Genomic DNA, 23,980 nt, shown 5'->3' with positions numbered 1-23,980 from the left:
CTATAGTAAAAATGTTAACTGCAGAATCCAGGTAGTGCGTATAGGAGTGTTTGTTGCAATTCTTTCAACTTCCTTGTGCTTCCAATTTTTCCTAAGATGTTGGGGAAAATATCTTTCAGTGATTTCTTTTAGATTGTTGGATGAAACTCAAGACTCCATGCAATTCATAAGGCCCTTTATGATCTGGCCATGCTGCCTCCTTCTACAACCCCATGGGCCACCACCCACATGCCCCCGTCCCACCACCCATCCTAGGTTACTCAGAGCCACCCAGGAGAGTTTTGCCATTTCGTTCCTCTGTGTCCACGTACTTGCTGTTCCTTCTTCCCAGAACACTCTTCCCTGTATTCCTCTCCAGCGACCCCCAAACCCCTGGTCACTCTTCACACTCATCTCAAGGGACGCCTCTCCCAGGAAGCCTTTGCTGAACCCCTCAGATGGAGGCCCCTTATCTGGTGCCCACAGGCTCTCCCATAGCTCAGCAGAAGGGGAAGGCGCCCAGGGCCTCACCCGGGACTGGACGTGCAGATAAGCTGCAGCACCGGGAACGGCCTGAGAACTGGGGTCTGAATCACAGAAGATCTCTAATTTTTTTCCCTCAGAGGAGCAAACATGCTTCGCTCGCGGAGCAAGTCCTGAGGCTACAACGGACCCGCAGACCCCGGAGCCTCCCGGAGGGGGCCGAGCTCTGATGGGGGTGGGGCCCCCCCAGGCAGAGGTCCTGGCGGGGTGGGGAAGAAGGCGGGGCCTGAGGCTGTGCGGGTCGGTGTCCCGGAGCTGGGACGGAAGTTGCACAAGTACAGTTAGTTTCAGTTTTGTTTCTCTTCCAGGCACCCTGCCACAGCCGTGCCCAGGCCCCGGCCCCCCACTCCTGGTGCTGGAGCCCAAGGTCAGCCCAGGCCAGGTAAGGAGAGGCAGGGGAAGGGGCGCTGGAGGAAGAGCTAAACTGTAGGGAGTTGGGGGAAGGGAGAGAGAGCGCGGGAGGCAGAGGAAGGGAGGGGGGAGGCGGAGAGAGGGACCCGGAAGTCAGGAGGAGAGGGGAGGCTGGGCGGGAGCACCCCCCCACTTCACCCCACGGGACCAGAGGTCTGAGGCTTCCCTGGGAAAGACCCCTTCCCACTCTCTGAGCTCTGCCCCCAGCCCCCACCTTCCGGAAGTTTGGGGGAAATTCCCCAAGTCCCTTCACTATTTCCCTGCCACTGGGAGCTGGGAGGATTCCCAGATGAGCCTCACGCATCTCAGACCCTTCAGGGGTTTCTAGGCGAGCAGAGGGCCTCTTGCAGCAGGAAAGACTGAAGGAGGAGGACTCTAGGAGTTGAGGCAGAGGCTGCTGTGACCCCCAGGCCCAGCGGCTGGAAGGAGCGGGCAGGGCAGCCCCTTCCCCTCGGCCTCCCTGCTGGCTGCTCCAGAACCCATTTCAGGACGTCAGGGCATAAAGTGGGGCCCCCACTACCCACGAAGCCACTCCCAGGGTCTAGAAGACAGGTATATGCTCCAGGGAAATTGGGGCCCCTTACACTGCCCCAAACGCCAGGAGTTAAGACAGCTCCGCCCACCTGGACCTTCCGCTGTGTCCCCCCCACCCCAGCACCTCGACCCCAGCAGGATCCCCGGGACCTGTTCACAGGGGGCTTGGGTCACACTTACCACAAGGCCTGTCATTACTCTGTTAGCTCTCTGAGGCCAGGGGTTTCTCTTCTCGGTCTTGTCATTTCTTATATCTCTTTTTTTTTTTTTTTTTTTTTTATTTTATTGATTTATTACAGTGAGGAAGAGAGAGGGATAGAAAGTTAGAAACATCGATGAGAGGGAAACATCGACCAGCTGCCTCTTTGCACACCCCCTACTGGGGATGTGCCTGCAACCAAGGTACATGCCCTTGACCGGAATCAAACCTGGGACCTTTCAGTCCGCAGGCAGACGCTCTATCCACTGAGCCAAACCGGTTTTGGCTCTTATATCTCTTAACACACGCAAGCAGCACTGACTTTTTTCATATTTGCTGAATGTATGCAAGGAGGAGGGCAGCTCCCTGGCTCAAGAGCAAATGGCCAGAGAACTCAGAAGACCAGAAGAAAATTCCTGGCCACTCAGGTGATTCTCCGGTCCTGGTGGGGCTTGAGCATAGGGGGAGAGGCAGGAGGGCAGGCCGGTGGTGCGTTCTGCTCTCTCATCCTGACTCTTTGCTTGCAGCATGGTGTCCCAGGGATCCTCGCCCTCCCTTCTGGAGGCCCTGAGCAGCGACTTCCTGGCCTGTAAAATCTGCCTGGAGCAGCTGCGGGCACCCAAAACCTTGCCCTGCTTGCACACCTATTGCCAGGACTGCCTCGCTCAGCTGGCCGAGGGCGGCCACCTCCGATGCCCTGAGTGCCGCGAGACCGTGCCAGTCCCACCAGCGGGCGTGGCCGCCTTCAAGACCAACTTCTTTGTCAATGGGCTCCTGGATTTGGTGAGGGCGCGGGCCGGGGGAGACCTGCACGCAGGAAAACCAGCCTGTGCACTGTGCCCCCTGATGGGGGGTGCCAGTGCCGGGGGGCCAGCCACAGCCCGGTGCCTAGACTGTGCTGATGACCTGTGCCAGGCCTGTGCCGATGGGCACCGCTGCACCCGGCAGACTCACACCCACCGAGTGGTGGACCTGGTGGGCTACAGGGCAGGGTGGTATGACGAGGAGGCCCGGGAGCGCCAGGCAGCCCAGTGCCCCCAGCACCCAGGAGAGGCCCTGCGCTTCCTGTGCCAGCCCTGTTCCCAGCTGCTGTGCCGTGAGTGTCGCCTGGATCCCCACCTGGACCACCCCTGCCTGCCCCTGGCTGAAGCTGTGCGTGCCCGAAGGCCAGGCCTCGAGGAGCTACTAGCAGGCGTGGACAAGAACCTGGCCGAGCTAGAGGCTGCCCGGATGGAGGAAAAGGAAGCCTTAGCCCGCCTGCGGGAGCAAGCGGCCAGGGTGGGGACACAGGTGGAGGAGGCTGCTGAGGGGCTTCTCCGGGCCCTCCTGGCCCAGAAGAAGGAGGTGCTGGGGCAGCTACGGGCCCACGTGGAGGCCGCTGAGGAGGCTGCTCGGGAAAGGCTGGGAGAGCTGGAGAGCCGGGAGCAGGTGGCCAGGGCTGCGGCTGCCTTTGCCCGTCGGGTGCTCAGCCTCGGTCGTGAGGCCGAGATACTCTCGCTGGAGGGGGCGATCGCCCAGAGGCTCCGGCAGCTGCAGGGTTGTCCCTGGACGCCTGGCCCAGCCCCCTGTCTGCTGCCCCGGCTGGAGCTCCATCCTGGGCTCCTGGACAAGAACAGCCACCTGCTGTGGCTCTCCTTTGAGAACCAGCAGTCCCAGAAGGACAGTGGGAAAGATGGAGCTGGGAGCCAGGGAGGGGAGGAAGCCCAGAGCCCCAGAGAGGAGGGAGCCAAGATGGAGAGACAAGGTGCCGCCCAGCCCCCGAGTAGGGATGGAGCCCAGCCCCCAAAAGAGGACAGAGCCCAGATGCCCCAGGAAAATGGAGCCCAGACCCAGACCCCAAAGACAGACAGAGCCCAGACCCCGAGAGAAGGCAGGTCCCAGATGCCTCAAGAAGATGGAGAAGTCCAGACTGCAGGGGGCGGCAGATCCAACAAGAAGAGGAAATTCAAAGGCAGGCTCAAGTCCATTTCCCGGGAGCCCAGCCCTACGCCTGGGCCCAACCTGGAGGGCTCTGGCCTCCTCCCCAGGCCCATCTTTTCCTGCAGCTTTCCCACTCGGATGCCCGGAGACAAGCGGTCTCCCCGGATCACTGGGCTCTGTCCCTTTGGCCCCCGGGAGATCCTGGTGGCTGATGAGCAGAACAGGGCTCTGAAGCGCTTCTCCCTTAATGGCGACTACAAAGGCGCGATACCTGTCCCTGAGGGCTGCTCCCCGTGCAGCGTGGCCGCCTTGCAGGGTGCGGTGGCCTTCTCAGCTGGGGCTCGGCTGTACCTCATAAGCCCTGACGGCGAGGTGCAGTGGCGCCGGGCACTGAGCCTGTCCCAGGCCAGCCATGCGGTGGCTGCAATGCCGAGTGGGGACCGGGTGGCTGTCAGTGTGTCGGGCCACGTGGAGGTGTACAACATGGAAGGCAGTCTGGCCACCCGCTTCATCCCTGGGGGCAAGGCCAACCGAGGCCTTCGGGCACTGGTGTTTCTGACCACCAGTCCCCAGGGCAATTTCGTGGGCTCAGATTGGCAGCAGAATAGTGTGGTGGTCTGTGACGGGCTGGGTCAGGTGATTGGGGAGTATGGAGGACCAGGCTTGCATGGCTGCCAGCCAGGCTCCGTGTCTGTGGATAAGAAGGGCTATATTTTTTTGACTCTCCGAGAGGTCAATAAGGTGGTGATCCTGGACCCGAAGGGGTCATTGCTAGGCGACTTCCTGACAGCCTATCATGGCCTGGAAAAGCCCCGGGTGACCACCATGGTGGACGGCAGGTACTTGGTCGTGTCCCTCAGTAATGGGACCATCCACATCTTTCGGGTCCGCTCTCCTGACAGTTAAAAGGCTGGGACTGGGGTGGAACTGGGTGGGATTGGGGAGGGAGTGGGGCAGGAGGAGGGAGGCAGGGTTATCATGGGAGGTGGTTGACAAGGGCATTTTCCCAGAGGGCAGGTGTTGGCAACCTTTCCATGTAACATGCCTCACTGCCAACCCCTTTTTGGGTGTGCAGAGATAGGGACCAAGGCTTGGGGCATGACCAAAGCCCTCAGAAGCAGAGGAGGAGGGACTGGCAGGGTGCTGGGAGTTAACCTCCTCTTGCTTTTTGTGGGTGACTGCCCCCACCATCACCGCCACCCCCTCTGCTACTGTTGTTATAGTTTAAGTCTCTGAGATTCGTAAGCTTGTCCTAATTAGCATTCTTGGGGGGGAAAAAAAGATTCCTGGTGGAGGAGCCCAGCGGGAGTCTTGGGGAGGCGGGCAGAAGCCCAGGGGGTCTCCGGGTGTGTCAGGCACAGGCCTCTGGAAGGACAGAACTGCCTCTCCCCGGATTGGCACAGGGACACGCCAGGTCGGAGAGGCCCGGGATTTTGAAACGGCAGTTAATGGCATCTCCCACAGCCGTGGCCAGGAGTGCAGGCTTCTCTGATAATGGCGTCCCCCAGTGCAGTATGGGGTGGGCTTCCGGGCTAGCAAGTGCAGGCGCCAGCCCAGACTAAGAGGCATTTACCTCCAAGTCCACAAGAGAACGCCGCTAGGAGACAACCTGGCAGGGTCCGAGTCTGCGACTCGGGGTTCTGAGTGTGAGAGAAGGGGACCCCAGGTGCCCCCGCCACCTCTGAGCCAAGACTTACGTAGGATGTAAAATCTCTTCTGTGTTTATATCTTTACATTTCCTGGAGTCTATTTTTAGTTTCCTCTTCGTTTTCCAGCAAAATTCCTTTGGAGAAATGTTGGCTTTCATTGGCTGAACTAAGGGGTGAGGGAATGTGTCCTTCGGTAGGCCACTGCTGCTGGGGCCAACACCCCAACCCCGGAGGCCTGCTGTGGGACTGGGGAGACAACGGCTGGAAACCCTAAGAAGGTGGTAGTGGGGCTAGGATGGGGGAGGAGTGGAAACCGGAGGGAAGGACCGAGTTGGAGGTGAACCACAACCACTGGTTCTTTGCATAGGTCATGGCAATGGTGGGACTGAGGTGGACGTGTTTAGCCAGGGGCTGTCGAGCGATGACCTAAGGGAATCGTAATGTTAGGATCATGGACAATGGAGTGTTCGAGGGAACCAGGGGAATTAGGACAAGTCCAAATCGAAAGCGCAGAGCATGGGGAAGGGGAGGTTATTGCTTGTTTATTGACGTGATGGGGGAAATCTTCAAGGCCAGGTGAACAAATTCAATTATATAAAAATTGAAATGTGTACTGCAAAGAATGAAGATTTTAAAAACCAGTCAGATGAGAAAACTGCATCTGTAGAATTGATCGGAGTAAGAGCTGAGCCTGCATATGTGCAGTGACCAACATATCTTACTTGGTCAGAGGACCAAATAGGCTGTGTGCCCAGGAGGAAACGCGCACAGGCCAAGACTACTAAGCAAAACGATTTTTAAAGGTCAGCCGCTTTCATGTATCAGAAATACATTTTAAAAATATGTCGTGGAGAAACAGACTCCTGGCACTATAAAAGGGTGCTTCCTGGAGAGAATTTTAGCAATACTTGACAAGAGTACAAAAAAAAAAGACTATAAGACTCAGTTATCTCACTTTGGGGAATACGTTCTGGGAAAATAATTCAAAAGAAAAAAAGTATTTGCACAGAGATATTTGTGGCCACACTATAAATTATAGCCTTGACTGGAAACTGCTCAGCTGTGGGGGACAGCTAAGTAGATTGTGGTCTGTTAGGACAATGAGCTACTGCCTTCATATATGATAACTATGAAAACTATTTACAAGAATATGTTATGTGATGTAATCATAAGGAAAAAAAGAATTTGGATTATGATCACATGATGATAGCAACAAGGTGAAAGTATGTCTGAATCATTACCGAGTGGGAATAGGTTCAAAATATGTAAATAGTCAGTGATTTGGGAGATTGGGTTCTTTATGAGTTATTTTGTGCTGTTGTTACTCATATATGCACATTGCTACTTAGTTATTTTTGTCCATTAAGTAACATATATGCTTGGATATTTACTTTAAAAATACACCTCTATAAATGATATTCAAGAATAGCTACTGGATTTGCGAATGGATATGTCTCTTAGCACAAATGAGACTGTTCTGATAGAAGAGGGGCAGGAGTCGGGGGAGAGTACCAGCTGGCTGGGCGTGGCAGGGAGAAAGGCCATCAGAGCAGGGGTCTGTCTGGTGACTGACAAGGAACCCCCTGGGAAGGGTTACCGAGGTCAGTGATCCCCTAAGGGAGGTCATTATGGAGTGCTCAGAAGGCAGTAGGTCTTATTGAGTTTGCCAACTAATTCAGACCAACTGGAAACCAAGTGGGGTTCTAAGGAACCAACTAGTATAGGATGAGATGCATTGGTGGGGAGGGTCTGTCTTTGCAGCTCTATCTGCAGAGTTAACAAAATGTTGGCTCATAGTGGGTGCTCAGTCACACATGTGTGAAGTGAATTAATATCTGTGAAAAGGGATGGGACGGTGGTAAGATACCAGAGATTTGCCACCTTAAATGACATAGCCCTATCCAACCAAGTTGTCCAAAACCTTGGCTTATGGGAAACCTTGGCTTATCAGGGGGACACTGTGGACACTGTCCACCATATGCTTGGGGAGGGGACAGAGGGGTGGCGTGGCTCAGCTCCCAGTCACAAAAGAGTTGAGATTGGGGTGTCCTGCTTATGTGTGTGGAGGGGGACCTGGGGATCATACATCCTCAGGTTGGAGCAGCAGCTCTACAGAGCTGTATAGGAACCATAATGCCGAGGACCTGGCTGGTGAAATGGCTCCAGCCAAGCGGCTCACCCAGGAGGCAAACCAGGAATAGAGACCTTTAGAGAGGAATTGCCACCTGACTACAAGAAGAAAATCCCGTTGCTCCAGGCATACAGGAGCCACGTGACTTTTCAGGAAGCTGTAAGCCTCCCGGAAAGCCAGGCATTGGAAGATTGACAGAAATTCTAAATTTTTCTCATTAAGGGGTAGGGGTGGGAAGGCACAGAACACTGGCAAAATGTGAAATAGATGGGGAGTATAGCATTGAGCCAACTTAGAGGTCAAATCCCCAGCATCTTAACTGTGACCTGGGAATCTTAACAAAACCCACCGAAAGCACCACTCAGCAGCGAGGGAAAGAGTTCTTGGTTAAACTACAGATCTTAAGCAATCAGGAACATTGTGAAAGATATGCCCCCACCCCCATTGGACCAGGACAATTAACTTGGTCAATCATTCCTTTTCCTGTTTGGAACTCTCCAGCTTGTGCATGTACTCGTGAAAGGAGAATGCCATTCGTTCAGGTAGGGAGAAAGGGAGTAAGAAAACCTCTTTCATATACTAGTACTTTGCACCTAAAAAAGTGAACGAGGAAACAGAGACCTGGGTTGAGTGCTGGCTCTTCCACTTAACTGTTACCTTGGTCTAGCTCCCTAACCTCTTTGAACCTCAGTTTTTTCTACATCAGTTAAGTGGGGATAATACTATCCACCATGCCCACCTCACAGGGTTGTGAGGACTGGGTGAGAAGTAGAGAGAATTATTTTGTATGCCATAAAGCTCAAATCCGAGGTATTGGTTAGAAAAAAGTTCAACTCACTTGTACTAACCTAATACTCTTACGCCAGTGTAAGCTTGAATGGGATGTTATGTGCACATATTGCAGGTAAAAGCTCAACATCTGGGTAGAGCAGTTACCTTTTTTTCCTTTGGAGAAGATTTTATTTTGCATTCCAGCAGTTATTTGAAGATGCCATATACTATAATACAACCGTGACTATAGGAGCAGGAGGGACCAATGGCCAGCTTGCTAAGATGCAGTGCTATTCGTAAAAGCCAACTGAGAATCAGACTGTACTAATGAAGGACTGATAACCATAGATTCTTAGAGGTTCAAAATGGCGAGAGTGGCCAAATCTCTTGATAATTTAGAGAAAATATAATTTGGGAGGGAATAGCTCTCCTTTCATTGTAGTCTTATTATTACTGTGTCTCTAAAGCCATGCTATATAATAAATCTACAGAGATAAAATTCCACAGGGGCAGAAGTCCAAGAGAGAAGTCAGAGATCTTCCAAGAAAATCGGTGAGGTCGGTGACCTGAGCTGGGTAGGTGGGTGTCAAGATCAATGGGCTTGACCATCTCTCCTTGGCGGGTCAGCTGGGAGCTAGAGTTATCTCATGAATTAAATGGGAGACTGGACAAGGGTTCAGAGTTCTGTTTTGGGGAGAATGCTGTCTTGGACTAGCTGGGGCAGAGAGCTACCAGAGAGAGCACGCGAAAATGTTCCTTGCAAGTGGAAGACCAAGTTCCGATGCAGGCTTAGGAAGATTGGTAACTTGACCAGAGGTAGCAGAGCCATCCTACCCAACTGGTTAGTGAGTATAGTTTAATTAAATGGATCAGGACAAAAGCAAAAAAGGATCTTTGAGGGACCACAGGTGCCTTTGGTTGCAGGAGTGGATAAGGTGCTTCAGGGTCAGGGTGGACCTCACCTGAAGCCCCAGGTGAGGAATCTTTGGGACCAAATAGAGAAGGGCTTGTGTATAGAGGCAATCAGGAAGTAGCCTTGGGGAGGTTTTAGAAGGCAGCCTGACTTGTCTCAGGAGAACATTTGAACTGGTTGGCGTTTCAGCCAAGAGAGAGAGGGTTGAAATTGTAATTGGGGCTTCGTTATCTATGGTGTCAGCCCAGTAAATTTCTTTTAGCTGAAATGGGCTGAAAAATTTGTTGTAAACTCTCATTCCTTCAGTTGTGTTTCTATCTTTATTCTGTTGCTAAATAAATTCTTTATAAAAATTTGAACCTTTTCTCAGGTGGTTCATGGGTATGGGGGACTATTAACACCCAGGCCCAGATGGCAAAGGGAAAATATATCATGGCCACCCCTGTCGTAGCTCCAAAGATGCCAACCCAATACTTGGGAGGCATAGTCACCATCTGTGGTCCCACCCTTGTCCTGGGACACTCCTGCTTGTAGCAGAGGGGCCCTCCGGGCAGCACTGTGTACCTTCCAGGCTAATGCTTGGTGGAGCCAGCAGGTGATTTGGCCCAGCGGGACTGCACGCATGAACGCTCAGGTGAGGTATGACTGGGTGAGGAGCCCAGGTCAGGGTAGCTGTGCCCACTACTGGTCTCTGCTGGCTTTCTGTTTTGGGGAAACCAAAAGAACATGGGGAATACCTTCTAGCATGCTGCATTTGCAAGCTCACAGTGGCCCCTGCAGGGCTGGGAGGAATCAGGCTGCAGGAATATCTGCCTGCTGGCCCAACCCACCCTACCTCCTCTGATCTGTCTCCAAAGCCTCCTCCCCGCCCCCTTCTGCCCCTCCCCTCTGAGTGTCCTGAGCAGGAAGAAGAAAGACCTCAGGTCCTTATTTCTAACTCACACAGCCTCAGGCTCCCATCTAACACAGATCAAATAACAGCTATTGAGCACCCACCTCCCTGTGCTTTTCGCTCGTGACTTCCAGCAGCCTCAACCCCTACAAAGTAGGAACATTAACATTATTTGACAGACAAGGACACGGAAGCCTGGCGAGGCTTGCTCAGGCGAAGTAGATTTAGATTCTGACTCCAAAGCTGACCTTCCAAACAGCTCTAAATCCTGAGTATGTCTCCTGTTTCCTTGTTCACAGATGAGTTGAACAAAATGAGATCTGAGGTTCTTTCCTGAGCTAACAGACCAGACCCCTGCTATAATAGGTCCAGAATCCAGACACAAGAAGGGAAGCTCAGGGATACCCCTACGCATCCCACTGCTGTCTTGTGCTCACTGTCAGGGCCCCCCAAGATGAAGATGGAATGACAAGTGAGGGGAGAATGTTTTGAGAGGCTTGGTGGGGGAACAGGAGGTGTGGATCAGGGCCCACTGCTGCCGCGGTGACAGCCTGAATAAGAATTTCACAATTCATCATCTAATGACTCAGCCTGCTTTGGAGCTGCGCCTCTGCGAACCCCAGGGAGCATGACTCAGCAGCTGAGGGGGCTGGGTGCAGGCGAGATCACCATGGTCCATGTGAGCGGTGACTGTGGAGAGAACGGTCTGTTCCCAGCTCCAAACCCCAAGGCGGCGCGTCTGCTTCTGTGGTCAGACACACACGGCCTGGGTTTCCTAGCCATGTGGCCAAGCCTCCTCCCTCAGACTTGGGTCTCTCCTCCTCAGCATTCAAGAAGTCACCGCCCCGGAGGCATCAGGACCACCTCCTTTTCCCACAGCCGTGCGATCTGCAGCAAGGGGCCTCTCTCCCCCTCACTGCTCTTCCAGGATCAGGCCGGCCTTTAAATAAGGGCAGCAGAGGCCACACTATAGGGGTGGGGAGGCCTATAAACATCACAGGCTGGGCACACAACTGGATAGATGGTCACAGCATCCCTTCCCGCTCTGAGGGGGTGGGGTGAGATGGGGATCCCAGGCCTGATTTTGCTCAAAGGCCAACCTAGAAAATATCTCTTCCCCCTCAGAAATAACAATGCATATTTTCCCCTCCCTTCAATACTAAATTTGGGAAATCCATCAACTTACCAGAAGAAAACAGCCAAAGAAACAGCCCTGAGTCCAGGGAGGGGCTGGCACCATGGGCTGGTGCACACCGTGCACACACTGCCCCCTGCTCTCCACCACACCTGCCTGCCCTTCTCCAAAGCCTGATCCACATGCAGCAATTTCCTCAACTGCAAGACCCTTCAGGACGAGAACTTATGAGTCACGTTGAGCATTCCATAATCAGGTGTTCCAGAAATATCTGCTGGTTGAAGGAACACATGAGTGAATGCTAAAACCTCGTCACCGGCATGGGTGTCAGATACATTGGGAGGAGACGGCAGCTGTCGTCAGGCATGGCCTGAGGCAAAAAAGGTTTATTCTTTTCCTTAGAAGGGAGACATGAATAAGAGTTCAGTTACCCAAATTCTGGGGAAAAAGGTAATAATCTCTCTGTTGTACTTTTTTCCCCCCATAGCACTCTAACCTCCTAACGTACCATTCCATTTCATTATTTATCCTGCTTCTTGTTTGTTGTTTGTCTCCTCCCCCAATATCCACCCTGGGGAGACTGCAAGCCCCGATGGACAGGACATTTGACCTGTTTTGTACACTGATATGCCCTTAGAATAGTTTCTGAGATGAGTGAGTGAGTGAGTGAATGGTATCTATTGAGCATCTACTCTGAGCCAGGCCCCTCTCCCTGCTGTGCCCTTTACATGTATTAACTCAATTAGTCCCCTCAGAAGTTCTAAGAGGCAGATACTACTCTCATCCCTGGTTTAAAGGTGAGGAAGGTGAGGTGAGAGAGGTTATGCAACACGAACAAGATCACCAGGAGCTGGGCAAGTAGCTGGACAGAGGCCAGCACCAACTGTTGCCAGCCAGGGCCAACTCTTCACCACTCCCTGGCGAGGAGCTGCCCAGGAGGCCTTCCAGGAAAGTCACACCCACATAATCTTCGCTGATTGATGTTTTTCTTTATAACTCTCCCCACCAACCTCCCACGTGAGCCCATTATACCTCCAGAAAATACCTTTGCCCCGAAGCGCAGCTTTTCCTCAGCTGGAAAGACTTTTCCTGGTGGGAGAACCTTGGAGGCCTGGGGACAGAGAAGGGGACTGGAGACCCTGGGCCTGGCTCTCCCTGCCTGGGCTCTGCAGAGCTGGGGTGGGGCTGTGCTGATCCTGCAGCCCACTCCCTACCACCCCCCTCCCTACGACCCCCCACAGACAGCTTGGGAGGCTGTCAGGCCCCAGCTGGGGAAGGCTGAACTCTTTTCTGTGGGTTTCCCGCTACCTGGAGCTGAGCTAGAACATAGGGAGGTCCTGCCCACCCCAAGGCACCAGAGCTCCCAGACACTGTCTCCTCCCCAGGTTGGCCCTGCAGGGCCAGAGCCGAGAGAGCCAGGCCAGGCTCCCAGTCCCCTTCTCTGCCTCTGAGCCTCATGGTTCTCCTGCCAGGAAGTCTTTCCAGCTAAAAAGAAGCTGCACTTTGGAGCAGAGATATCTTTTGGGGGTGTGGAATGAGGTCACATGAGAAGGTGGTAGGAAGATAAAGAAAAGTATTCACCCACAAAGATGATGTGGGTGTGGCTTCCCCGGAAAGCCTCATGTACTGCTTGCCAAGGAGTAGCGAAGAGGTAGCGCGGGCCAGCAAGAGCTGGCATTGACCTCTGTCCAGCCACTTGCTCCTAGTGATCCCTGGAGAAAAGAGTGGAGATCCAAGAACACCAGGGGCAGGGATAAGGCCACAGGGTCCGGAGGCCCACACACACATCCATGCTCAGGACACAGAGCGCCACATTGCCTCCATCCAAGAACTTGGGGAGGCAGTGGGAGAGGAAGGGGATGGAACTGAGATGTCTGAGCAGCAACTACAGGTGGGTCACCAGGGCAGGCGGAAGCTGGATTGGGGTGTGTCAGGGAGACTGTGTCCCAATGTTGGAGAAGCAGCACCACGCATCACTCACAGGGTTTCTGCCTGTGGCTGGGGCTGGGCATCTGTGCTGGTGTTTAGATGCGGGAAGGAGGAGTAGCTCTGTGATCTGCAAGCCAATGGAGGTGGGGGACATGCTGTCAGGGTGTTCCCAGGCAGGGCATCATGCCAGCCTTCACCTCATCGAAAAATCAAGACTGGAATTTCCCTGAAGCTCATTTCCTACCATTTAATCCTCAATCAAGGAACACAGCTGCCAAGTCTGTGCCTGAAGGGCAAATGCTGGGCGTGGGCAAGGAGCAGAGACCTCCAGGAGGGCCTCCAGGCCCTGTCTACCTCTCCGCCCTGAAGCCCCTCTTCTAACACAGAAGGTACATGAACCTGCCCTCTGGGGTCTTCTCCCCACCCCTCACCCCTAGAAAGGGATTCAGGCTGAAGAGAGCTGCATTTAATCCCAGCTCTACCACTCACTCACCAGGTGACCTCTGCACAGGTCACTTAACCTCTCTGAACCTCCATTCCTTATCTGTGAAACCGATGCAGTAAAATACACCACAGGTCTTCCAGGGCGAATAAATGAGATAAAGAATGTAAACACACTCAGCCAGTGCTTGGCTCATAGGGGTGTTCAATCAACATCCATTCATGTCTTCTCCCCTCACCCCTAGGACCATGGGCCTTCTCCTCATGCCTTCTAGAGACCAAACACATGGGCCGGGCTGTTTCCTTCCACCCCAAGCACCAACCAACCAGCCTGCCACACAGAATGTATTTATTGAGCCCTGCCTTGAAGTAACCAATGCAAACAGCAAGTGTAAAAATGTCGGGGAAAGACTCAGCCAGCCGGGGAAGGGGGCTGGTCCCGCAGACAGGTGGCTTTACGGTGGTGCTCGCTACAGCCCAGCACCTGGTTCTAACTGTGTGCACATCAAGGACACACCGATCTCAGGACTGACTAACAGGAACTGGACACAAACAACAGCAAACCGGAATGCGGTTTAGTAATTTACAGAGGGCACAACTCTTCTGGGGACCTCAGAATATAAGTATTGAGCATAGAATCAGAACAAGGCCAAGGGCATTGGATGATCTAATGGCCAGATGGCCTGAGGCGCCTGTGCCACCTCGGGACTCACCTGTTCTGAGGCCCGGCCCCTGATGTCTGCAGGACAGGGCGCCAACTCCTTTGCACAGCACCAAGTTGGGTCTCCCTGGGTCCCCCTTACAATGAGACGGAACAGACAATGCGGTTATTTTGCTAAAATGCAATCACAATCTTATCTGTCCTTCGAGGTTTCACCCAGGTCTCCTTAATTAGATTTGGGATATTCACAGACAGCCAGTCTCCTAGGTAATGTCTACAGAGGGCTCATGTCCTCTCCTAAACTGGGTTTCTTCCTAATTGAATTCTCAGAAGGCGATGTTAACTTCAATGTCCATAGCTATCAGACCCCGAGTCCTTCCCACGTGGGGCAGTATTGAGGGACAGGGGGAAACTGTAGACCCAAACAGCTCTTACCCCTAAATAGTGTACAACCCGTAAGGAAAACAAAATGAACACGTGTGATACACTCCAGTGCTAAAGGGTGTGTCTGACCATGTGGGTCTGATCCTGAGAGTGTTCAACTTCAAAGGACAGACCATTTAGGGGGGCCTGGGGGAGTCTGGGGAGGCTTTGGGGGGAAGGTGGAATGTAAGCCGCCTAGGGAGGCTCATGGACAGCTGACTTACATAAGGAAAGCAGGGGAGGTGGCACATTCCAGGGGCCAGAAATGGTGGGAAGATGGAAATCAGATGGTATAGATGGAGAAGGGACAGATGTGGCAGATCAAGACCCCAAGCAGCCCTGTATGAGCTCCTTCCCAGTTCACCCACACTGCTCCTGTTGGTATTCCCATATGTGCACCCGGCTTGCCAAGAAACTCAGGGAGCTCTGAGCATCCCTCCCCGACACAACACACAAACACACACTCCTGTCCAGCAGCAGAGCTGACCTTTCAGAGAGGAAGGACAGGGAGCCTCTGCCCAAACCCGGAGGGACAGCCCTGCGCCTTCCACCTGCTGCGCTGACCATGTGCCTGATTCAGCCCGGAAACCGGCCAAGTGCGCCAGACACAACACAACCTCTTCCCCTCACCTCCGAGCCCCTCGCGTCTCAGAAGTGATAACAGGGAGTTCCCGAGTCAGGGGCTTTCCATCCGGGCTCAGCTGCTGCCTCCCACCTCCGCCCCCATTTCCCTGAGGAAGCTGCCACCAGCAGCAAACACGCACAAAATGAAGTTGGCCATGCCGGTTCCTGAATGACCACTTGAGGATCAGGTTCCCTGGAGCCCATCCTGGGAGTTTAGTTCAGGGACCAAACACTTGATACAACCAAAGCAGGATGTTTCCATCAACCCTAGTCTACAGTAGGAGCTCAGAATGAGAAGGGGGTCCCCAAATTTCCTTTGCTCCAAAGCCACTGCTGTTCCCTCTGCAGGAGCTAGATCTTGGAAATAAGACAACTGCCTCTCTGCTTCCTGAGCCCGCCCAATCCTTTGAGAGAGCTGGCCAGTGTGGGGCAAGACAGAAAAGGAGGGAGAGGTCTCTGCCTGCAGGGGCCCCGAGCTCCTGCCGACCCTGGCACTGAGGAGGCTGTCTGGGTCTGGGGCCAACTCCACAGCAGTGATGAGCTGGCAGGCCAGTCTGCACCCTGGGAAAGAGGGAGTGGGCCTGAGGGAGCCAGCTGTCGATCTAGGCTGTGAATAACGGGGGCCTCATCACCACCCCGGAGCTGCAGGGGCAGGAGCAGCCGGCACAGGGACTGACTAAGAGCGGTTCCGGGCGAGTGGGCGATGAGCAGGGAGGCTCCCCCAGGCTCCCACACACAGAGCCAATCCCCAGGCCTGCTCTCTGGTGTCCCGCATTTCCAGGCTCTTCTCCCCACACGACGTTTCCCTGTGGGACTGCTTCTCCAGGCTGACATGTCTTCCCCACCCCGCCCTTGGCTGGAAGTCTGATCTCAGGTGTCACCCAAGAGGAATCTAGCACAGTCCTTCTTGGAACTCTTTATGGTCATAAACCGCTGTTTTTCTCTGGAACAGGGCCCTAAGCCCCTCCAGGGCTGGAGCCATTATGCCCAGCCCAGCAGCTTTACATGCCCCCCCCCCCCCCCCCCCGGGCAGAAAGCACAGTGAAGCAGCTCTCCAGGAATGCTGGCAGATGGTGCTCTTCATAGTGGCCGTCACCCTGCCAGGCCCCTGTCACAGGTCAGCTCCCTGAGCACTGCATGTGCAGCTCTCCTGAGGCATTCGAGGCCTGTTCTGTCTCCTCTGGCTTGAAAGTGAAGACTGTTCCTCCATGCCTTCCCCACCGCCTCCGAGTCAAGCCTGAAGTCCAAGGTTAGCAGAAAACCATCCATAGACATGAACAAAAACTGCTCACTGAGCAAATGAGTCAAAGGGCAGCCAGGCAAGTCCTCCTCCCCTTCCCACCTCCACAGGCGGAGACCCAGGTTGAAGGCCTCAGGGAAGACTGTCCTGCCTCGCCAGTCAGGTAGACTCCTAATGGGGTAAGAGATCCCCGGCCTCCAATAGGCGCCCCAGGGCAGCAGATGCCTGGAAGTCCACATCACTGTTCAAGTGGTCTCAACCCTGGAGAGACGCTACTAGGAAAAACAAAACAAAACCAGTTTCCCAGAATTCTAATTCAAGGTTCAAATCATCAGAGGTGGAGCTGGTCTTGGGACTTTTCAAAAGCTCCTGGGTGAGTCCAGTGTGCCCTTGGGCTGAGAACCACGGGACCAAGGCACAGAAGGTCACAATTCTAAAGCGAGTGTGACTTGGGACAGTTTAAAACAATAAATCATTAAGGCCTGAGTTGGAATCCATGTCTTGCTTAGCAGCAGATTTGGGGGGAGAGAGGGGGCAACATTTTGATGAGAAGAGTTCTGAAGGAAGGAGTCAGGATGGGAAGGGGGAGTCTGGGGAGACAAACACTTGATACAAGTGTTTCCATCAACCATGGTCAGGTCTGAACTGCCTCATATCTGCCACCTCAGTTCCCCTCACCCCAACAGCCCAGCCCCTCCCACAGTGGGACACAGTGAAGGAGGGACCTGGACTTTTCCTGGGTTGGGGGGTTAAGGGGACAGGCATGCAAGGGGGCAGCTAGAGGGGCAGCTGAGGCACTGAAAACAGAGTGGAGGCTGGTTAAGAGCTGGGGGTGCTGGAGCCAGCTCCTCTCGTTAGCTGAGTGACCCTGAGCAAGAGACCCAACTCACCTGTGTGTCTGTTTCCTCATCTATAGAAGGGGGACAGTGCCACTCGCTGTTTCTGAGCCGGGTGAGAATGAACTAAGGTCATGAGTGTATTATCACACAGGGCCTGGCAGACAGCAGCTGCTCGGCACATCTCAGCCCTCGTTACTGCTGCAGTTTGGGAGCGGGGGCTTTACCTAAAACTCTAAAAGAAAAGGCGTGCAGATGACAACACCTTAGAAATAAATGGATTTGCAGACCAGAACCCACCTAAATAGATTAAATTAACAGGGGCAGCCACAAATCTAGCCTGCCTGGCACAAGTTTTCAGATGCTCAGCAGACATCCTTCCACCAGCCTTAGCAGCATGGAAGGCAGAAAGGGACCTTAGGGGTACTGCAACCCGATGGGGGGTTTCTTTCCATCCCTTCCAGTGGTAGATTTCTTCTGGGCCCTGAAAGGGGAAGAAATGTCCCCCTCTGGTACCAGGCACAGTGGGAAGCCCTGGGCAGCCTCCACTCTGACTTGGCCCGACCTCCATCCCTAATGGAACTTCTGCAGGTTCCAGTTTCTGAAAGTCCTGCCCTAGAACCTAGAATTTTCTTACTGGGTTTCCAGCAGCCGACTGGCCATTTGAGGCTGTGGCCATCACAGCCTCAGCAGAGCTAGGCTTCTTTGCCGGATGCTCTTTCAGTTCTGCCCCTGCCCTCCCTGCGATCCTCCGGCCCTTGACAGAGGACCTTGTCTTTCCTTCCCAGGAGCTCATCTACCTTCGAAGGCCAGAAAGGCTGCAGGGGACCATTTCTCCCAGTTCCAGTGGGAGCCAGACCCCCATGTTGCCACACTGCAGCGTCCATACCTGGAAGACAGATCATGGTGGGGCTTCCCCAGGCCAAGGTTGTTTATCTGCTTGGGGCAGGAAAGCCATGTCTGTCTCCTTGCCCCCTTACTCCCTGGACGGTGACTCTGTCCCCTGCATATTGTTTTCTTTCCGGTGGAATTTCTGCTCTTGAGGACTCAGTGTTCTGTGTTACTCCCGCCTCAGCCATTCCTCATATCCCGGTTTCCTCCTGTCCAGACAGTGCTGGCTACCAGCCAGGACCTCTACGATTTGTGGAGAGATGGGCTGAAGACAGCAAAGGGTGGAAGCAGGAAGTGGGGAGCTATTGTTCCTCCTTGGTCAGAGTCTCGGGCCTCTTCTGTGGGGCCTGCAGTGTGTGCAGTGGGGCAGCGTACGCCCAGAGAGCCAGCGCAGGGTAGATATGTGAGGAGGTTCTACTTGAATGGGGACACATCCTACAACCTTGGACTTCAGAGTCCCCAACCAGTTGTCCCCTAGATTTGGTGCAAGACCTTCCTGTTACTAAGAAAGGCAAGGAGCCCAGACAGGCCAATATTGAGGCCAATCTCCAATGTGGTCATAGGGTAGGGCAGGACTACTCAATCTGTGCCAACTTCCCTGCCCATGGCACTTCCTGTAGGGTTGAACAAGGTAGAGAGAAGAGGCAGGTGTGGAGGTGGGTGGCTCATGCCTGCCCTCTCCTATCCTCAACCCAAGCCCACACACCAGCTCTAGGAAAGAGCCCAAGTCTGATTTCTGGAGTGTTAGGTGCACCCCAGGTCAGCCTGCCTTGCCAGCCCTGGAGCCCTTGGTCAGGTCTGAACTGCCTCATATCTGCCACCTCAGTTCCCCTCACCCCAACAGCCCAGCCCCTCCCTCAGTCGCCTCCCAAGGCAGAGCTGCGACGTGAATATCACTCGTTCTGCCTGCATCAGCCTTTACCCATACAGTCCTGCGAGTTCCTGACACAGACACGGTGCACAGCAAGTCCCCCCGCCCCCAAGAAAGCAATGGACTCAGGAGGAAGGCATGTTATAATTCTGGGCCTGGGAATCGGAGGAGCAGCAGGCACTGCCAGCCTTGAGCGTCTGCTTTAGATCGAAGTTTTAACAAGGTAATAATGCTTTGTCAGGCGTCCGCAGGACCTGGTCCTCCTCTGCCCCACCAGACATGGGCCAGAGTCCTTGGTGGCCTTCCTTGCCCCAGTGTGGGTCCTGTTAGCCCCACCTGATAGCCGTCTGGCATCCCTCACCGAGGACCTGATTAGTTAACCCTTCTCTAACACAGGAGGTCCTGTCTCTTCCCTCAGGAAACTAAGGGGATCGAGAGAAGACACAAGAAAAAAAATCCCACAATTTTTTTTTTTTTGAGAGAGAGAGAGAAAGAGAAAGAGAAACATTGATGTGAGCGAGAAACATTGATTGGTCGGTTGCTCCCAACCAAGGATTGAACATGCAACCTGGGTATGTGCCCTGACCAGGAATCGAACCTACTGCCTTTGGTGTATGGGATAATGCTCCAATCAACTGAGCCACACTGGCCAAGGCTAAAAAACAAACAAACAAACAAACAAAAAAACCTCACAATTTTTAAAGTCAACTGAAACTTGCTCATCACTTTCTTTCCATGGATACACACCCTTGATCCTTTCATTCATGCCATCCTTTACAATCCCAACACTGTTATGGACATGGCGTCATTCTCCTCACTTTGCAAAAAGGAAAGCTGAAGTTCAGGGATAAAAAGGAAGTCGCCCAGAGTTTCCTCCTAGTCCTCGGGCCACATCTGCTTCTTTCCTCAGAAAAACCTCTTATTTAGGCCCATGGTGTCTGTCTAAGGAGATGGGGCTCTAGGAAGGTACAATGATTTTCTCACAATCATCCTGGTAACTGGAGCCAGGACTGTCTGGTCACAGGGATGACCATCAGAGAATCCTATGTTGAGGGCAAACCCATCTGACTTAGAAAGCAGGTCTGAATGAATACCTGGCAGGATGGGAGGGCAATCTTCTGTGGTGGTGGGTCTCCTGGGCTGCCTTTCCTCACCAGGGTAGACTCTATATGGTCAGGAGAAGGAGGCAGCAGTGGGGACATACGGGGTGGGGGGCAGTGGCAAGGAGGATCTGGGTGCTCCAGAGAAGGGAGTGGGCACAGAGACAGGAGATGAGAAAGTAGGAATGGGAAGAGTCAGGAATGTCCTTTCATGTGGCCTCCAGGCTGCCTGGGGTACAGGGTCTGCTTAGGAGAGTGTAAGATCCTTGAAGATAGGACACGCCCCTCCTTCACATCTCTGACTGTCACATCAAATCCAGTCCAGAAGAGATCCAAAGAAGCTGCTGCAGGCACAGCTGTGCTGGAGGACAAAGGGAAGGCAGCTGTCTCCACGGCCTCCTGAGCAGGCAAAAGTCCTCCTGTTCCCTTTCCTTCTCACCGTGCACCCGCTTTCCCCAGCCCTTACAGCACGAACCCACGAGGGCCCCCGTTGATCCAAGCAAGCCAGCAGCCCAACTGTGCTGCTGCTAGCCCAGCCAGCTGAAGTAGCTCAGGGTGACTCAGATGAAGAGACATGCAGAAAGGGCCTGCTTGCATATGGTGAGGAAGTAAGGGAGAAGGAATGGTCAGGGACGTCCCTGGCTTTCCAGTGGCAAATTCCATCTGGGCTGCATCACGAGGCTGCTTCATCCCTGGGACCTCCACCACCCACAGGTTCCCCACTGACCAAGGGGTCATCATCTCTCTGGGCGTTTGCCCAGTTCCATACCCTGGTTGTGTCCAGAGCCAGGATCCAGACTAGAATAAGAACATCTATTTCAAGGAAATGGGAGGAGGACACAGAAAGAGCAGACTTGTGATATGAAAGTCCACACAGAGCGCAAAACAAAGAGGGGTTGCCTCAGGCAGAAATGAAAAGACTGTTCCCTAGAGATGAAAACAGGTGGAGCAAGGATGGGAGCATTTTCTTCCCTTCCCCTCCTGGGCTCGGTGCGTCTCCTACCCACTCCCTCCATGTTGCCCTCTGCTTCTCTGCTGAGGCCACTCTGCCTCCACCTCCTAATCCAGCATCAGTCCCTCTTCCTCTGGGAAGCCCTCCCTCAACTTGCACCCTGACAGCCTAAGTCTTACAGCATAGCATACAGACAACTTTATATCTTAATCTAATTACTGCATGTATGTAATCTTCTGTCCCACTAAGAGTATATGTTCAAGAAAGGGAGAGGTTTATATTTCTCTGAATCACACCATGAAGCGCTGATTGTCAATAAATATTTGGCCATTTTGGGGAAGCCAAGATTTACACAACAGCCAGAGTAAAATAAAACAGAATGTGTCCAGAGTGAGTTCTAAAGGGAGATTCAGGAATGTAGAGAATGAGGAACAAGTTCTGGTAAAGATGAAAGAAGTGAATCAGAGTTAGAATCAGACACATAGGTAAAAAGAAATGGAATAAGAGACAGAATCTGACCAGGGGGGCCCAGAGGACCCTAGGGCCTGCATTGAGTCATTCTGACGGATACCACCAGGCTCTGAGGTCATATCTACCCCAGAAATCACACACTCCACCCTTCCCTGCCGCAAACTTCCCCTTCTGGCCATACAGGGTCCCATTTGTTCCCTCTGTCTCTTTTCCCCAAGAGAGGAGGCTCATTCTTGCCGGGGGAGGGGGAGGAGAGTGGGAGGCTGAGAGGGCCTCTGGTGCTCATTGCACACTGACATTATGAGTGGCCCCTCAAGAGGATACTGACCCATTACCTCCCCCTTGGAAATAAAGATAAATGAGACATGGCAATGGCCACAGTAAATTTAAGGATAAGTAAAGAAATGACTGTAAGACAAGGGGATATGCATAAAAGTGGTTAAAGGATAATGGGTGCTATAGAGGGATCAACGAGAGACAGCAGACATGGGTGGCAGAGAATGGGTCAAGAGGGCTGAGACTAGAAGAGTAGGCCAAGCTCAGTTCTATTTTGACCTGTTGATAGAACAAGCCCCCGCCACCCAACTTTCTGACATCCTGAGGAGATCAGGACATGTGTCACATGTCAGTGGGGGTTCCCCTGTGACCCCACAGTGAGAGGAGAATCTAAAACCTGCGAAGGTGGCCCATGGGAGCAGGTCGGGACCAGAGTGGAAGCAGGAAGAGCTGGCCTGAAATGGACAAGAGGGGCTGGCAGCCATTCTCTCAGGTAACCACGTCCCAGGCACTTAATCTACTTCGCTAATTGCGGAGGGAAGTGAAAAAGAATGCCTAGAACAAGGAGCTGGCATTGGAGCCAAACTAACAACTCACGCTGTTGGGTCCTGTCCTGGCTCTGCCCCAACCAAGAGTGGCCACCCCTTAGTGAGAGCCTAGGCTATGCTGGACATTGACAGACAATATTTCACTTACTCCTCACAACAGCCCTGAAGGATGGAAGTCATTATCTACCTATCTATAAATCCCAATTTACATATCTGTCCACAAATAAGAAAACTAAGGCTCACACATGTTTTGCCTACAGATCCCTGACCAGGCTGGCTGGCTCTGTCTGCTCCAATGAGCACTGTTCTCTCATTTGTGGTATGTTACTCTGTGCTCTCAAACACATTACATTGCTCAGCCTCTCTGGACCTGAGCCCTCACCTGCAAATTCAAAGGACTGGATTAAGTGGTTCTTAGAGGCCTCCCTACCCCTGAAACTCTAGACATACATGGAGAAAAAAGCAACTACAGAAAGCAAGGGCTACATTGGCAGGGGGGGTGGGGGCGCGAGGGACACAGGTTTTACTGTTATGGGAGTTTTAGGAGACATGGCAGGTGGGGGCTGAAGAAGACAGAAAGGAGAAAGGCTATGGAGGCAGAGGAGGGGGCAGTCAGGCATGGCATCAGTGTGAGGAGGAACCCTGGAAAGGCCGTGAGGCCCTGTTTCTGTCAGGCTGTCCCAAGGCCATGATCTCAAGAGGCTGAGACACACAGCCCTCACCTCGCTCACTCCTACAAGACAGGCAGAGCTGGCCCAGCCCAAACACAGGCTATTTTTGTCATCGTGTTGTTTGGAGAGAAACCAGGCCAGAAATAGTGCTGTGAATTAGTAGGACCCTGTCCTTCCACCCCCAGCTCTCCCAGTGAAATCACCAAGAATCAGGAGGCCTGCTCCAACATTCCAGGGAGCCTGTGTAACTGAGAGGAGGCAGCCCTCTCCTCCTCACAGGAAGCCTTGGAACAGAGCATTTGACTGTAAAAGGGATTCTGGAAAAGGAGAGGGAAAGAGGGATTGAGTCATAGAGAGTAGAAAAGAAAGAGTGGAGAAATGGGAGTGAGCTCAGGAGGCTGAGACTTGAGGGGACCCGGGGAAGGAATGGGGATAAGCCCATAGATGGATGGTTGAACAGAAGAGATCAAGAAAAGGAAGGCGAAAACGAGGGCAGATGGTTGGTATTGGGAGAGCAACGGAGAAGCAAAGGGGAAGAGCCAAGCGCAGGCCAGAGTGCAGCTGGAGGGCAGGAGGTGAAGGGTTGGAGGTTGACATCAGTGGCCCTGAGGCCCAAACTGAAGCAGGGCTCCTGGGGCATGGGTGTGGGGGGGGGCAGGGGGGGGCAGTAACGGAAAATGTGAGTCTGAGTCTGGTCTAGTCACGAACCACCTGCAGAAGGACAGATGGAAACATCTTTCCAGTTGGCTGGAACTGAAACTTCCCCCAAAATCCACAGCCTTGCAACTCATCCTCTTATCTCTGACTCTCCCGGAATCAGAGACACAGTTATTTCAACAGCAGGGACTTTTCTCTTTCTGTCCATTTGACCCCTTACAAAAGAGCCAAGGTTTGAAAGAGGTGATTGGGTCAAGGCGGTTAGTTGGGGTTCAGGGAAAGGAGAGAAAGTGACAACCCCTTGAGTCAGGT

The 23,980-nt window shown here is 53.3% G+C and overlaps 1 protein-coding gene and 1 long non-coding RNA gene across 3 annotated transcripts in view; one reads left to right on the top strand and one right to left on the bottom strand.

The window, feature by feature from the left end:
* LOC307106345 overlaps positions 1–11,263 on the bottom strand; it is a 32,448-nt gene extending 21,185 nt beyond the window's left edge. The window contains exon 1 of the long non-coding RNA XR_013814108.1: positions 11,129–11,263. This is a non-coding gene — a long non-coding RNA (uncharacterized lncRNA). The remainder of the gene's footprint in view (positions 1–11,128) is intronic.
* TRIM56 (tripartite motif containing 56) lies at positions 404–11,072 on the top strand. Of its 2 annotated transcripts, XM_079782744.1 has the most exons (3): positions 405–904; positions 2,018–2,094; positions 2,194–11,072. In XM_079782744.1, the coding sequence occupies exons 1-3, from the start codon at positions 692–694 to the stop codon at positions 4,490–4,492; spliced, it is 2,589 nt and encodes an 862-aa protein (XP_079638870.1). In that variant the 5' UTR covers positions 405–691; the 3' UTR covers positions 4,493–11,072. The 2 variants fall into 2 exon arrangements, with proteins under 2 accessions (XP_079638871.1, XP_079638870.1); XM_079782745.1 differs by lacking the exon at positions 2,018–2,094 and having other exon boundaries at positions 404–904.
* Positions 11,264–23,980: the final 12,717 nt, after the last annotated feature.

This window comes from Cnephaeus nilssonii (assembly GCF_951640355.1).
Source record: "Cnephaeus nilssonii genome assembly, chromosome: 2".
Lineage (NCBI taxonomy): Eukaryota > Metazoa > Chordata > Mammalia > Chiroptera > Vespertilionidae > Cnephaeus > Cnephaeus nilssonii.
The sequence above is the reverse complement of the archived record's forward strand: the minus strand, read 5'-3'. Positions and strand labels throughout refer to the sequence as shown.

What these genes read in the sequence shown, in the direction of transcription:
- TRIM56 (XM_079782744.1), top strand. Translation starts at nt 692, where the DNA reads ATGGGGGTGGGGCCCCCCCAGGCAGAGGTCCTGGCGGGGTGGGGAAGA. An exon ending in CCAAGGTCAGCCCAGGCCAG is followed by an intron (nt 905 to 2,017) that starts GTAAGGAGAGGC and finishes AATGTATGCAAG; the next exon opens with GAGGAGGGCAGCTCCCTGGC. An exon ending in GAAAATTCCTGGCCACTCAG is followed by an intron (nt 2,095 to 2,193) that starts GTGATTCTCCGG and finishes CTTTGCTTGCAG; the next exon opens with CATGGTGTCCCAGGGATCCT.